Source organism: Tachypleus tridentatus, chromosome 6 (genome assembly GCF_004210375.1).
Source record: "Tachypleus tridentatus isolate NWPU-2018 chromosome 6, ASM421037v1, whole genome shotgun sequence".
NCBI lineage: Eukaryota > Metazoa > Arthropoda > Merostomata > Xiphosura > Limulidae > Tachypleus > Tachypleus tridentatus.
Genome location: NC_134830.1, coordinates 77,836,592 through 77,853,733, shown reverse-complemented (window position 1 = coordinate 77,853,733; position 17,142 = coordinate 77,836,592). Strand labels below are relative to the sequence as shown.

Genomic DNA, 17,142 nt, shown 5'->3' with positions numbered 1-17,142 from the left:
TTTATACCCAATAGAAAACTAAAGTTTTCTAAAGCTTAATTTCTTTAAGGAAATTATCACATAGTTAAAAAGCCAGAAAATTATCACATTTATAGGACAGTGTTTTCTGTGTATTATTATTCTCCGTTCCCAGATGTATCATTTAATTACATTAAAGCATTATTGATTGTATCAATACCTTTAGTACATCAAAAAGTGAGCTTAAGTTTCATGACAGTTGACAGCAAAAAAGAGAAGACCCAGGCGAATATCATATTTTTTGTTTTTCATGAGTATGTTTTATTTATTATTTATATCAGTGAGTAAAATGTAAAAAAAAGTAACTTATGAGATAAGGTAAAGTAATTCTTTTTAATATGGTATGCAACTCATGGGTTATTTAATTTTTGGGCTTTGGTTCCAGTTTCGGATCTCTTGTGAAAACAATCTTGTGAGGGCTGTCAACGTGTTTAATTTGATTATTCTTTTTAGGTTTCTGTACAATAAGTTTATGTTCGCTTTTGCAACGTTTCAATTGACACGTAGGTGTTGATTTTGGAGCTCTACCAATAACAAATTTGTTTCGGTTTTCACTATTTTCAATAACAATAAAAACGTTTCTCTGATGATATTCTGGCTTACTCCCAAGTCTTACAGTAATAATTTTATCAACATTGTGGAAAAGTCTCGTTGAGGGAGGCCTGATGTTGCTTGACACCTCCCTCTGGATACAATCAACGTCTTTAATTTCTTTCGAAGCTGGTGTTTCTGCCTGAAGATGTAAATCATAATTAGTGAGGGAACACTCATCAATCGGAAAAAAAACTGTTTTAATAACAATAATCAGTTAATAAACATTTTAAAAATATATAATTTATTCTTTATGTAACAATCATTTTACTATAATATGAGTAAAACCAAATAAGTGTTTATATGAAAATTGTATGTTATGAAATTGGGTTAAGATATCTGATAAACGTTTTCTCGAAACTCGAAATATATCTCAAGCATTGTCCCAAATAGTGAGGAAGGTAATATAGAGCAAACAAGAGCTTTAAATAATGTTTAACATTTATGTTTTGTAAGTTCACAAAAACTAACTTGTTAAAACAAGATAAAACTACTGTTATAAATAAATGTTAGTTATTTTCCTCATTTCATTGTTATATAAATTAAACATGAAAAGTTATGTAATCTGAACTACAAATGACTATAAAGAGAAAGAGTTTTCAAACTGTCTTATCATAGTTGTAACACTGAAGTAAATCACGGAGTTTATAGTACTTTAAAATATTCAATAATCTTAGTCCAAAAGAAGACAATTGGATATTTCACTAAATGTCTGTCAGACCAGTGAAATTTGGCTGACTATAAAAAACAAACTGTTGTAAAATGTATCAAGGTGTTATTAACAAGATATGGTGGAATCACTTGTTACAAAATGGTACAAATACACTGGTACTAAACTAAGAATAATAAAATCCACATTTTAAGAAGTTACCGTGATCTAACGATTCGCAGCAATTATGTGATAACTGTTAAAAACAGAATCAGATGTTCGCAGCTTCAACAGAACGTCATTTCAGTGTATGTACGGTTAAAAACTCATAAAGTTTGGTAATATTAACAACGAAAGGTAAATTTTAGTTATAGTAAGACACAAAATAACTCACTTTAATATCAGTAGTGGAAGTATGTGTGGTAATGAAAAATCATGAACCGACAATCAGACCTTTATGTTTTCCAGATGTCATAACAGCAATGGAAGTACCTCTTACATTGTCATATATTGTAATGTTTGGTTCTGGCTTTAGCTAAATGGATGATAATTGTCTTGCCACATGTAATAACATTGAAGAAGAGGTAATTGACCAGTTTAACTAGGGTACAGACCTATCAAACCTCAATAGTATCGAACATGTATAGGTCTCTTTTGGAAGAAGAATTACATGTATTCAAATGACTCTGAACGCATGTTTTTCTGTAGTTGTGGATGTCTTAACAACACTCATTGTAAGCAAGCATATCATATTGATCACACAGTTTGACACAGTATACATTACATTAAAGTGAAATGTTTTTAACTCTACCAAATATTAATCATAAACGTAATATGAATGAGAAATTAATTCAATTTTGAACCAGATACAGATATTCACATAAATTAAGTATCAGAATGGTTGTAATTATTTTATAACAGTAATTTTGCATTAACATTAATAATGTGCTATTAATTCCATTATATTTCAGTTGCTTCTTGCATATATATATATATATATATGTAGGTATAAATTAACTTGTACGAAGTGAAAGTTTAATATTAAGAGCGCATCCTATTTATTAATGGTTATATACTTATGCTGTATAATACTGAGTACTATAAAGTAAAAGAATTTTAAACGTATACGAACCGTTGTCAGTGAATCAGATTTTAATGTCTCTTCAGGTTTCTCATCATTCACGGTTGTCTCAACGCGTGTCTTTAATTCAGTTTTATCAGGACTTGAAGCAGGCTTGCTCACGTTTTCTGCTCTTTCTGGTTTCTTTTCTACTGAGTGATTTTCATTTATTGTCTGCAATATGGTTGGTTCTGTTTGATTTTCCTTTAATACCACATTAGTTTCTCTTTTATTGAACTTATTTGTTGGGGCCTTCTCACACTCAGGGATCATGGAAACAGCTTCCAAAATGTCTAATTCACTGGGGGTGATCTTTTTAGTTTCAAGCTCCTGGTCTTCTAGCTTTGTGTAAGCAAAAACACCACAAGACCCGAGGATGCGGTTTTTTAGAGCTTTCCATTTGCCCCGGGCTTTTTCATTCACATTGCAGAAACAACAAAGAACACTAAATAATAATAAATAAAAAATAAATGAGAAATAAAAACGCGATCTTTTCTTTCAGTTTTCTATATAAACAATACTATTAAAGATTAACTCTAAATAGTTGTCTTTTTTGTTGGTTTTATCGTTAGCAAACAGATCTACAAAAACACTTGATAAACCACCATGTAGAAATGTTAACTACAATTGAAAAGTTATTTTGACCTCATTTGTAAGGTTAATTAAACATATTCAGCTTTACAAGGTTCACATTTGTGTTTTCACAAATTAACTACCAAAGGGGCACTGAAAACACTTGACATTTTCAAATATCCAACCCTACTATTCAATTAAAAGATAATTGGGTATTGAGGTCAGATGCTCTCTCACCCCCTGTTCCACATACTTTAATTAGAAAGAACTGGAAGATAACTTGTAACTTACCACAAAGCAATAAGACAAATCGAAATTAGTGTCAGCTCTTCCATCCACCAAGGATACCTTACAACTGTACGTTTGGTCGCCCAGGGGAAAGTGACCTTGAGAACCATATCAGTTGGATCTTAAGAGAGAGAGAGAGTTGTTTTTAAAACAGTTTTACACATTGTATCGATTACATAAAACAGAAAGAATACTTCAAATGTAACTTCATAATAATAGGGAAGTGTATAATTCTTTAAGCTCAAATATAAACTTGATTTAACATATTAAAAATTTCAATTAAATAAATATGATATTTCTTACATTTATAATATATTTTCATATTAAACATTGATAACAACCTTTACAATTTGACAACTGTAAATATACATTTTCTTTATACATTAAACAGATACTTATCAAAGAAAAATGACGCCTGTTATATTATTTGAGCTCCTTACTAGTAGACAAATAGTACAGTTGTGTAATAACAACAACTATATAGTTATATAACGAAAAATCAATTAGGTTTTCCAACATATTTACATTGTGAGACGATATATCACGAAACTTACTGACTTCCCATTCCAAACACACGTGATCAGACTATATAAGAAAAATCTCGACATTTTCTTTACGATAATTGACCTATTATACAACTCAGTATAACACAGTGAGTAAAATCAACTTCGATTCACTTAAATTGTAAGAATATATAACACAAATTAAACAAACCGTCTTTCCATTGACTACTTAATAAAGCCAGTTTGTTTAATCGCTATTCATTTACTGAATTAAGTTTTATAATTAGCTTCTTCACTTATTATGGTACACAATTATATTTTGCTATCGAATCGTATCCACTGAATGGTAGTTTCTGCGTTTTTATAACACTATTAACAATTGTAATTTTTTACAAATTTGTCTTTACTGTAAATTTCCCAGATAAAGAACACCATTTTGACCACAAACACTGAACGTCGTACGTCAATGCTCATGAAGTTTTTTCGCTTACTTTGTAACAATTCTTTCTAATAGTTTTGTTCAGAACTTACGAGACGGTGCTAACGTTTTGATAATCCAATGTTATTATAATCTTATATTAAAACATCTGTTTTGTATTTGGACAAATTACTTTCTTTTATTACAAAAACGACATTATGTACACAAAATAAACATATTAAACATAGATTTAAATTATGTTTTGGGACATACACTGTTTTAGTTAAATATCTTTGGTCTTTTTAGTAATTATGTGACGCACGCAGATGTGCTATCGAGACACCGTTATATTTGTTTTTCAAATTCGCGGATAGCTGAACGAGGGCTTTCAGCGCTAGCCGTTCCTAATTTTGAAATGATACACTGGAGGTAAGACAGCTATTCAATACTATTTGTCGTAAATAGTATTGAGCTCATCTTTAAAAAGAGTAGTATGATTTCTCAGTAAAAGCAAAGCTTTTTAATGTATTAAAAACCATGAAAGTTATGAAGAAGTATCGTATTATAACAATCTGCCTGAACAAAAATAAACATCTTTAAAATGTTAAAGAAACAATAAAAGAAAACTTTAAAACCATTTTGTTTCATTACTTCTACAAAGATCTTTATTATCAGCTCCTTCTTCATCAGTAATTTTATCTCCAGGACAAGGTATACAGGCGTCAGCACCAAATGATGTCATGTAAGTCCCTCCTGGACACGGCAGGCAGTGAGTTTGGAATCCGTTGTCATAGTGACCAGGAGGACATGGATCTAAAAGCGTTAAAAGTACATAGCTAAACATTTACTTTCCCAGTGTTAATTGTTATTGTTCTAACAACAACTTTAATATTAACAATAGTATTTGTTTAACTAAAATTCCATATTTTTAAAAGTCTTTCATCTATTTGTGTTTAATGTGAACAGTTTAAAGTAATTGAGTATCATATATACTTACAACACCTGTAAACATCTCTTTGGTATCCTCGAGTACAGTTGAGATTCTCGGCTGGAACATACACTGGGGAAAACAACAGAGAGTTAGTATTTTTGTAAGCACCTTTTGTGTCACCGTTGGAATTTTAAGGTTTTTCACAATGAGCACGACGCACTAGTTATAATATTAATTATGACTCACTCTGTAAAATAACAACATTAATGTTACTTTTCGTGAGAAAAATAAAACGTGTCAAAACAGTTTCTTAACAGTAGACTTTTGTTTCTTTATGTACTTCCTGATGGAGTTAACTAATGAAACTAATCACACAAACTTGGAAATTTATAAAATTACACACGATGGTTTTTTTATTGATACATTAGATTTCCGTTGGTGTTTCCCTTGCAAAATTCTTATTTGTCACAGTTAAACGTGAAACCGTTGTCACTGTTTATGTTAATATCAGGTATGAAAATACAGGTTCTTTTGGGAATATTACGTTGGTAAAATGTATCAGTATATGATTGTGTCTTGCAAACAACAAAATATCAAATAATATCCGTATAATGCAGAAAATGCGTGATTTGCATTCCGAAAAAAATTTCCATTTGAAGTTAATATAAAAGCAAATACTTAATTTTTTGTGGATTTATCAAGCTAAATAATATTGCGATCTAACACCTTTCACTGTAAATTTAAAGTATTGTTTATTCAAAATACGTTCTTAAAGAAACTTCGTAGATATGATTTGTATCTTTACAGTTCATAAGATTTTGCTTCAACATTCACAAGTTGAGTTCATTATATCAAAATAACTTTGGAGCCTCATCACTTCTCTCTACAGGTTTTCCATAATCCATCTTGTCTCTGATCACATAGAGATCTATAATTACTACATCAGTCACGTGACTGGTATGTCTGTGTGTACAGTAATATGCATATCTATCTAATTACTCAGCGGTTTTTATCTCTGACATTTGTGTTCGTACGACTTGTTGTAGGTCTTTTTCCGAATTGTTCTGGCAAACCAAAATTATTTTTCGATGCTCTTAAGTACAATAAATATCTTTGTTTCCAATATTTTAAATTCTCATTTGAATATATTTTCATGATTTGGGCATATAAAAATTTACATTGAAAAGGTCTGTTACATACCTTTCCCAAAAGCAACCAATTTTCGGTTACATTACACCATTTACGAAATGTTAAGCTATGTCATGAAGTTGTTCTGATAAATTCTGTTCTGCCGTAACTTTATATCAGATTGAGTCACATTATATGCCAGGTTGCATATTCAAAACTGTTTTGGTATGGCTTACTAATCCCTATAAACTATTATTGCTATGAACATCAGTGGCAGCCTCTGACTAATACTGTATGTTTATTACAGGAGTACCGATAATATTACGAGTTCGTCTTCATCACTGCCCTGAAAAGTTATTTCAGGGCATCTTCAGCATCAACTAATGGAATGTGATGCATCTTCCAAGAGTATATTATAGCTGTCAATATCAACATCTGCACCTTGGAGTTGGGCAACCATTACTGGAGTCCTTATTAGTTGGACCAGTATATGGACGAACAAAGAGTAAGGTTTATCTTTAGAATGTGTAGTATTGATGGTAACATTTATAGTAATTATATGTCGATATGTTTACCAATACTTATTCATACCACACTTCAACATCGACACTTCCTCTCATGAAAATTAAGAAAAACTGATTTCATGTTATCTCTAATGTAATAATTCATTGTAAGTACTTTTAACATTGTTGTCATAATCTATTTCATGCATTTATATTTCTGAGGAACCCACTTGAAGCTAACAAATTTTGCAGACATTCTACAATGGGTAATTTAAAACGTTTTATTACAGAATTCATATACAATTCGACGTCTCTAGGTTATAAAGCAATGAGGAAGGAGATTTGAAACAACGGTGATATAGAGAAACCTCAGTCAACAACACGATACTCACCCAGTCAAAAACCCCAAATACAACAAACAAAATACTTAAATTCTTGTAAAAAAATAAAGCAAATACAATACTAATGTCATTTATAAAATACTTTATGGCAACTTCCACGTATTTTACGTCGGAGAAACAAGCCCGAAACTCAAAACAACATTCATGTAACACAAAAAAAATAGAATGTCACGTTTTTAAATTTAACACTGCAACTCAAATAAATATTCTTCAGGTAACATTTAAATACTAAACAGAGATTCCAACATCACCAGACAATAAACCAAATAATTCCTTGTAATACAAGAGCAAACACATTAAACCAATATAAAGAAACACTTTTATATCTATATTGTTATAAAATCTTGTTCGATGTATTATGATTTGAAGATGATACTTATAATTTACAAGATTTTATAATTTACAAAATATTCTGAGAGTACTAAGAGTAATGCAGATAGTATTAATAGGAAATTACACGAAGGTTGTTAAAAACTATCATATAAAAATAAGATAGTTCAATTTTCATTATGATTAAATGATATAAAATATAACGTATCGTTTTCTGAACGAAAGCGATAAAAACACAGTTTAATTAACGTAGATGGGAGTACTTTAAAATTCCTATCTGGTGCAGTAACAACAGTTTAATCAGCAGAGACAATTCCATGAAGAAATTATTTACTTTGTAGGTGAACAAACGAATAATATGAATTATTTGACTCAACCAACAGGAAACCATGATTAGAAACGTATCCAGATCATTGGTAAGTATCACTAATATATCAATATATATCAGAGAAAAACAAAATAAAATATATTTTCAATGACAAAATTCAGAATAATTGACAGTAGTTAGCTCTTACAGTGGAAAACAGTAGATGGGAGTTAGCTGAGTTAGTACAAGCACTGTATGTGACTGCAAATAGAAAGTTAAGTTCTTGCTTTCTACTCTAAGTAAGCTATCAAATCTATTAAACAAAAGAGAAATATTACCTCACACTTACAGTTTGTGGTCCCTACACATAGTTATCAGATTTTCATTTATTACATGTGGACTGGTATTAATACAGCTACAATAAGAGATACCTTGAAAATGTTTAGACAAATTATATAGAAATGTATTTATTGTAGCTGTATTAATACCAGTCCACGTGCAATACATGAAAATCTGACAACTATATGTAGGGACTTTAAACTGTAAGTGTGATGTAATCTTTCGCTTTTGTCTAATATATTTGATAGCTAACTTGGAGAAGAAAGCAAGAACTTAACTTTCTAATTAACTGTAGAGAATGAAAAGCTTTTCGAATGATCAAGCACACATAGTTATTCTTATAGCCAAACCACATCGGGCTATTTACTGTGTCCACCGAGGGCAATCGAACTCCTGATCTTAGCGTTGTAAATCCATAGACTTACCGCTGTCCCATCGGGAGACTATTTCATTAAAACAATAACTCCATGATCATAGTTATTTAATGTTAAGTGTTAACTGATTTTATCTGTTGTCAGTTCAAAACTGGTTGCTTATCAGTTCGATTATAAGGCTATAATCATAACGTTTTTTTAATGAATGATTAAATGGTACAGTAGATTATACTACACGTTTTTTAAGCTGTGAGTTTTTGTTTCTATTTTTCTCTGTAAATATGCACTCTACTTAAACTAAACACATACTTATAAGTTATATGACTTGGATTTAAATCTACTCATAAAGATTGTGAAAAAAACAACGTATTTGCAAGTCATTTGAAAATACTGAATCACAAGAATAAGAGGATCAATTTAAAAGAAAACACCAGTTTTAACAAATGAAGTTTTAATCAAAATTCCTTTTAACCAAAGAAATTATTCAGTCGCATTTATTCCAGTTTAAACATTAAATCATCGGGAGTGTAATATCATTGCTTCTCCAACTTAAACATTTTCTACCCATCCTATACATATTTTACAACGAATAAAGAAAAAATATTTTTGATCGCTATAGATAAGACCGATTAACGGGTTCTAGTATTAAAGAAATCTAAAACGAGATTTTCGCACACCACTGACTTAAAAATCGGTAATGAGCAAATTGAGAAAAATGAGGCAGAAATATTTGCGAGCAAATGTAACGTTAAACATAATTATTAGGCTTCACTTGCCTCTTCACTCCCCATCAAAACCTTATACTATTAAATAAATATCCGTTTATGGTAAGAACGAAAATATCTAATTTGTATATGTAAAAATAAATGTAGAGCTGAGTTGTTTATGTCTGTGTGTTTTCTTTTGCAAAGCCACATCGGGCTATCCGCTAAGCTCACAGAGGGGATTCGAACCTCTGATTTTAACATTGTAAACCCGTAGACTTACCTCTGTACTAGAGTGGGGCAGAGCTAAGTCAGAAGGAAAAAAAAGAATCGAACAGCAGTGGTATTAACAGTTTGAAACTACTGTACAGAAACTTTAAAAAGATTGAAAGTGTAGTGTATCAGTAAGATATCTTTACGGTTACAAATTTCTAACCAAATCTTTGAATTCCTAAGGCTGATTTGTCAGAGAGTATCTTGTTTACTTTTAGCCTCGTTAACTACCAAGCTCTCTCTGTAAGGGAAAAATAAGGAATTCCATAGCTCCAACCAATGAATACAAATAAATATCACAAACATACAGTAAGATTGATAAAATATTGGTTATCGAAATTTTAGTGGCAGTTAAAGTATATTTCAAATGTTTTACAAACGATAATTAATGACAGAATTAATTTTCTTTTTTCTTTGTATGAACATCCGGCTTGGTTGTTTACTAAAACATAACACATTGATATAAAATTTTATTGTGAAATAATTAAGTTAAAAGTGATACTATTGTCATCATAATCTCACGTATACATGGGCAATATAAATAATTTTGTAGTCAATACACATGTAGAAACGGGCAAATTTACATAATGTCTGAATAAAACAACATATGATTTACATGTATTTATACTAAAGTTATACAAAAATATTTAAAATGAAGTACTTTTTCGAGATTTGCGACTGTAATATCAATCCCTTTCACGTATCAGCCCCCAAATATATTCTCCCATTATGATTTCGTTATACGTTAAAGTTTGAAGAGAAGAATAAGCCTTTTCCATTTACTCTTGGCATAAGCAATTAGGAAATAACATTTTGTGCCCAGGTACAAGAAAAGGTAAAATTTTTGTTACATAGTGTAATCTTACGTATACACAGGCAATTATTTTTATAATCAATACACATGGTGAAATATCAAACGAAAAGGTTATGGCTGAAAGAAATTTAAAAGCAAGATGGACGATTTCGATTTAGATGTTATATCTGTTAAATTAGTATCGGTTAATAAATGAAAATATGGCCTAAAAAAAAAACTTTGAATTTACCTCTGACATCATGTTTGTAATCACCTTCACGATTTTTGCATGTGTAAATTCCCGCGTCTTCAAATTGGATGTTGGTTAGCACTAATTCGCCACCGTATTTTATTTGCGTTCTCTCACTATTAATAACTTGTTCATTGAGATTTGAGAACCAAATTACTGGTTCTTCTCTCGCTCTTTTATAAGCTTGGTTTGAACAAATTAATGTAAGAGTAGAACCACGTTCAGTTTCGTAGACGAATCTAAAACCTGAAACAAGCAGGAAACTACCGAAAATATAAAATAATTGAGTGTAATTAGCCATTGAATTCTCTCTGCACTGTACGCTTTGTAAATCACTTTCTGTATTGTTTCTAGGTGAAATATCAGTGTTACCGTGGCACAAAGTATTCTTGTTTGAATGACGTCATGAACTGAAGTGACATTGTTAGGTGGAAAAAAGTTTTACTAACAATAATGATTGCAAAGGTTATTGCTTTCTGTTGTGTGAAAGACGCTTGAATTGAGAAATTATAATCATGTTTATGTTATGCATAATTTAGATTTAATAAACAATAACAACATTTGCCTAAGATTTCAACTTGAAATTTAGGTGAAAGCAAATAAAATTTATACGAAATATCGCTTTGCAATTTTTTTTGACAATACTTGTACAAGTCTTAGTCGGTATTTATGATTTCAACCATAATAAGACTGCTAACAGATGTCTCATGATACATATAAATTATAATTGAGTAGTTAATATGATAGGCCTAAGATTTATAATAAATAATATATAAATTGCAAATGCTACTTTCCCCTCAGGCCCAGCATGGCCAGGTGGTTAAGGCATTCGATTCAACAGTCGCGAGTTCAAATCCCCGTGATAATGTGACGATCAATCCCACTATTCGTTGGTGAAAGAGTAACCCAAGAGTTACGGTAAGTGATGATGAATAGATACATTGCTAAATTAGGGACGGCTAGCGCAGATAGCCCTCGCGTAGCTTTACGCGAGATTCAAAAACAAACAAACCTATCTCTTAATTTGACGTTAAGATACATTTGCTTCTAGATTTTTAAGTTGTTCATTTCTCAGTTAATCTACCAAAAACTGAGAAGAATAGCATGCAAAACTAACGTATAAATCAATTACAAGATAGTACATGAATGAAATCCTTTGTTGAATGTAATTCTTGTTACTGTGACACTTCGGTTTTTGAAACGTAGATTTATATTTCTATAAATGTTCAATTTCATAAATACCTTGTTACGTATTTCTCTTCGTCTTTGAAATGTGTTCTTGGATATTAAAGGAGGTCCACAATGCAGCTTAACAGTATGGGATTCTCTATAGGGAGACTTTATTTATATTCGTATAAGTCTTTGGGTCATTTTTATTATGGCTGACATTTTAATAAATATTTCTAAAAAGATGTCTACGAATTTGTGTCATTCGCTTATTCTAGATCTTTCTGCAAGCCTATACAATGCGCATGCACATTTATATACTGCACAGTATAAATCTGAGCATCACTTGCTGTCAGCGGCAGTTCAGTATATTGGTGTATACTTTTTACAGAGAACCTTTCATCTTGCGTGAGAAAAGAATGTGTGTTGATACCGAGCCAAAGAAACCTAACCCGCACGAGACGAAGGAATAAATGAATCATCTGTAAGCCTGAAAAATAAAAGAACCAGTTAAAACAATGTTGAATGGCTACCAACTGTTTTGCCTCGAAAGCAATCGTAAAGAAAAGGAGCTCTCTAATGGTAAATATGGAATGTCTGTTGTCAGTATGGATAGAAGATTGCAATCAGAAGCGAATTCCTTCAATTTAAATGGAAATTCAAACGAAAGCTACGAGTCTTTTAAACGCCTTAAAAGAGAACGATGGGGAACTAATGAAATATTTTCGGCAAGCCGTGATTGGTTCTTTCGTTTGAAAAAAAAACACTGGTTTTCATAATGTTCGTATGACCAGTATTTTGTAGAATACAATCACATTTCAGTTGTACTACATTACACATGTATATTTATATAATAATTATCATCATTATTCACAAATACATCTTTAAATTTCAGTCACTTGTCTTAAAACACAGAACAATAAATAAGCATAGAAAACAATGATATTCTCTCTTTACATAATTTGTATTCACATGTTACAACCTGCTAAGCCTTTTGAGTTATGCAAGTGTAGTATATAAAACAAAATAATTATTTCACGTCTACAACACAAAAATAAAGTATCTTCATGAGTAAACCCATTATAAAAGCATAAAAATCATGTAAGGGAAATTCTGACTTTTTCATTGGTTATAAACACTTCATACAGTGAAGTAAGTATATGTAAACAAACACTTCCAAAGACATAATAGATGGGCAGGGCCAACTAGTTTGATTTTGTAAATATATCTCAGAAAATACATAAAATAAGAGGTTCTGATATTATATTCTAGTTTGTTGATATTGGTAATTTGAAATTCTATTTCTTAAGGAACTAATTTATTTTGCTATTAAACATCACAAACATTTCATTTAAGCCAAATAAGCATTCAGTGAACTATGTGACAAACACCAATATTTAGAAATCTGTTTTAATATTAACATTTAAATAGCAGATCTAAGGAACATAAAGTTTTTGTTGTTCATGACAACATCACCCTTAGGCACATTTAGTGCATTTTTAAAAATTGATTTCAAATATAACAAATAACTGCCTACAAGAAGATTTTCACATGTATTTTATACAAGTATCTTTAGTAGTATGTATCAATGTAAAGTTAAATTAAAATAATGTTACTTACAAATATAAATACTGTACAAAAACAATGGTGAAGGCTGTAAGTGTACAGACTGATCCAGTGTCAAATATACAAATCATATTAATAGAAATAGTTCATTTTCTTGAGACTTTGTGAACTATTGTGGTTGCGTCACAAGTATTTCTAAGTTCAAGAGGTGTTACAGGATTTACGATAAGTGTTTATAACTGTTACATACTTAACTGATGATTCTCAGTATACAGAACAGTAATTTAAATAATAAACTCAAAGCTCTATAAAATAATAAAAAACCCTACAATCAAAGCACTTTTAAAAGGTGGAACTTCCTTCTTCAGGAGCAAACTGGAAATCAAAATTAGTATCATTTTGTATCAAGACTTCTTGAGCCTGTGTTTTTATGATTCAAAGTTCTATAGTAATGATTTTAATGGTTGTTCAGTATTCTGCAAAAATTGTAACAGTCTGTCCCCATTACTCTTAAAATGACATTAGTATGTAAAACTGTAAGTATCTGTTGCTTCTCTTTAATTAATTGTCTGCATGTAGTCCAAATAAAATATTAACACTCCTGGATTCAACAATCAGATGACCACAGTAATAAGTAGAACTATAAGTATCAACTGTTTCTCTTTGGTGACATTTGTCCACACCATCTTAACAAAAAAATTACCATACCTAATTTCAATAAACAAATACTAATACCTGTATGTAGAATTATAAGAATTTACTGTTTTTCTTAATGAACTGTTTGTTTATTATCTGAACAAAGAATTAACACTACCAGATTCAACAATCAGACTTTTCTGAGAGAAAACTTCAAAGTTATTATTACTGCATCACACTTGCATAATATTATGTTATTTATCAGTTTATTTTTTTTGCATTCTGCTGATAATTAGCATACCATGTTTCATATGATTAACCTTGTTTATATTATTTTTAAGATGAATGTATAAATTCTTATTAAGATACTGAACCAACCTGACCTAACATGTGAACCTGAGTATGGCTGTGATATATTTGTCTCTGAGGCTGTCACAGTGATTTATGAAAATATTATGTTCTAGTTTCACTATAATAATCTTTACTATCAAACTTTTAAAACTTTTCCTACACACAAAACTATATAATCAGTGTTAGCTGAAAATAAGTAACAAGTGAATTGAACTGATGAATCTAAAATGTATTGTTTAATAAAGTTATTTATTAAAATCATTTATAACCTAATTAGTCTACTTTACACTAAGTGTTTGATTAATAGGCATATAAATTTGTCTTTCTTTAACACCTATACGGTAACAATAAAATAAAACCTCCTGATCTAAAAAACCCTAATTACAGTTCACACAAAACTTGAAATGATAAACTGACTCTGGTTCTTAGTCTAGTTCTTGGATTTTATTCAGTATTGAAATCACACCACAATCAATTGTAAAGGTAAATATCTATTGGCAATTCTGTTTAGGAAATGTTACAATTCAACAAAGTTTTTACATTGTAACAATGTCCTGGTGAAACCAAGATTTCCATGAAACGGTACATGATGGGCAAATTTGGATGTGATTTTCGTGATCAGCAGCCAAAAATCTATAAGGAACACCCAACAGTGTTCAAGAAGCAAAAACTTTGTTGTGCAGTGTAAACTGTGGTGTCAACTGATATCAATTTACAAAGGATTTTATCTGATGCCAAAAATCAAAAGGCAAGAAATATGGCTCCTAACTTTCAGGCCTTGTTTCATATTTCTTAAAGTTAATTTTATCATCATCACATATCAAATATTTTGGCCTAATGACAATATTACTTCAAAAATGCACTTGTTTTAAAATTCATTTTGAAAGAAAAAATTCACAAAACATTTTACAGATTGGTTTCATAATGTGAGCTTTAACTCAAAAATGACTTATATGTTAGTTCTGTACCAGATTGTACTGGTTAAAATTAAAATAATGAGTTTTCATGCTTCAGGCTCCAAGCTTAATATCAATATGGAAGACTAGTGTAATATAACAAAGTAATGGATATGATTTTCACATTCTACTGTGCTTTACTCCATATTAAAAATTAAAAACGTTTTACACAGAAGACAGTAAAATATATGGTATAATAAATAAAAGAAACATAATTTCTTTATATACGTTTTCTACTGATTGGAAAAAAACATTGAAGGTCAATATAATACTGGCACTCTAGACTGGAACACAATAGACATGGGGATGGACCATGTTAGATACCATTTACAATGGTGGTCTAAAGAGCCAATACAATTTTTATAGCAATGTCTTTCTATGATTAATCAAAGCAAGTAAATTCCAGATAACTGTCTGCCTCCATGCTAAAACTTAACAATTAACAATATTTTTTAAAGATGCACACCATAAATTACACTAAAAATATCCTTTCGTAAATTTTTCAACTGTCAGAAATCATGTCTCCTGTATGTTAAATAGTGCAAAACAGTCACATTTCAAATACATTTAGTATTTTTTAAATTGTCAATAACAGTGCTGTTCTTGAACTAAATATAAAACTATAATTGTGTTAACAGGGTAAGACAGATTACTTAATGTAAACAGGTTCATTTTCACTACTAGTTATAGAATTAAGAGAAATACAGGCTTTTAGTTCATTAAGACCACATTGTTTTAAAGTTTATCATGTTACTTTTGTTATTTTAATGTTTAGTCATGCATTATATGTAAACACAGACATATTCTTGCACTGGGGAAATATTATTAACCAGGGAAACAAATGTTTTACTGAATAATATAACTATGCTAGAGTTTCCTCAGAATTAGTTTTTAACTGATGTCTTACTTGTAATTGATTTATACTTGTACAAAACGTTTCTTTCCATATTTAACTTAAAAACAAACTCAATTATAATTTTATCCATTTACCTGGAACAAGACAGCTGTCACCTGGTGTACATTAATAAATACAATGGATTCTTATTGGTTTTCTTTAATTTTGAAATCAGTGTATCTTAAATATTCAGAGAGATATGGTAATTCTGATTATAGCTGTAAATGAATGTAAAAAAATATGAAAAATAATAAAGCTGAACTGAAATTCACGAGAAAAAACAACACTTAAAACTACAAAGGTAAAACTACCTTAAATCATGATACAACCACTCCTCCCATACATTTATATCTTTCAAAATTTCTCTTTAGGATAGCACAAATTTCAAGTATATTGTTTCTGCTTTATAAGAAGTAGAAATACTACATTAAAATCTCTTCAAATCAAAATTCTTTGCCAGATTTTACAGAAGAATACTGTTACACAAGATATAATGCAGAAATTGAAATTAATGCTTCCATAACTGGTTTGTGTATTTAACATGAACTTGTAACCATCATGTAACTAGGAATATATATATATGCACCATAACAGTGATAGTACCTAACGTGACTTCACAAAACTTGGCAAAGAATATACAAGTCCTTTGTAGACAAAAAAAAAATCAGAATTTTCAATTAAGTATTTTTATTAACATTTTTCCATAAGTATATGGAGTAAGTATGTTTATTTTAAATACCTTATAGCTTGTAACAGTATACATCTACTTAAGTGTATTATTTATTACTCCTTGAATGGTATAATGTATAATCCAGTATGGGTGATTTTTCTGTGGATTTCTGTTTTGAATTGTGTATCAGTTCTAGTAATTTGGGACTCAGCACATGAAACAAAACAAACACTCAACATATTAAGAAACCAACTAAACAAAACCACAAAACTATGTTCATCCAATAAAATTAACGATGAAATAAACAAAATAAAACAACACTTCATCAACATCAACAAGTTTCCTTAAAAAACTGTGGAAAAAATTATATGCATACACCTAGACCAACAACAAACAAACAATAATAAA

General features: G+C 30.2%; 1 protein-coding gene across 2 annotated transcripts; it reads right to left on the bottom strand.

Moving 5' to 3' along the window:
• Positions 1 to 98: 98 nt before the first annotated feature.
• On the bottom strand, positions 99 to 10,825 carry LOC143252861 (uncharacterized). 2 transcript variants are annotated; one of them, XM_076505643.1, is made up of 6 exons: positions 10,494 to 10,825; positions 5,158 to 5,220; positions 4,812 to 4,973; positions 3,243 to 3,360; positions 2,391 to 2,823; positions 101 to 751 (listed from the first exon to the last, which is right to left on the bottom strand). In XM_076505643.1, exons 1-6 carry the CDS (start codon positions 10,792 to 10,794, stop codon positions 380 to 382), a joined length of 1,449 nt encoding a protein of 482 aa, XP_076361758.1. In that variant the 5' UTR covers positions 10,795 to 10,825; the 3' UTR covers positions 101 to 379. The 2 variants fall into 2 exon arrangements, with proteins under 2 accessions (XP_076361759.1, XP_076361758.1); XM_076505644.1 differs by lacking the exon at positions 4,812 to 4,973 and having other exon boundaries at positions 99 to 751.
• Between the last annotated feature and the right edge of the window lie 6,317 nt (positions 10,826 to 17,142).

What these genes read in the sequence shown, in the direction of transcription:
- LOC143252861 (XM_076505643.1), bottom strand. Translation starts at nt 10,794, where the DNA reads ATGGCTAATTACACTCAATTATTTTATATTTTCGGTAGTTTCCTGCTT. An exon ending in TAATAAAGATCTTTGTAGAA is followed by an intron (nt 3,361 to 4,811) that starts GTAATGAAACAA and finishes CTCTCTCTTAAG; the next exon opens with ATCCAACTGATATGGTTCTC. An exon ending in AATCTGATTCACTGACAACG is followed by an intron (nt 752 to 2,390) that starts GTTCGTATACGT and finishes TTACATCTTCAG; the next exon opens with GCAGAAACACCAGCTTCGAA.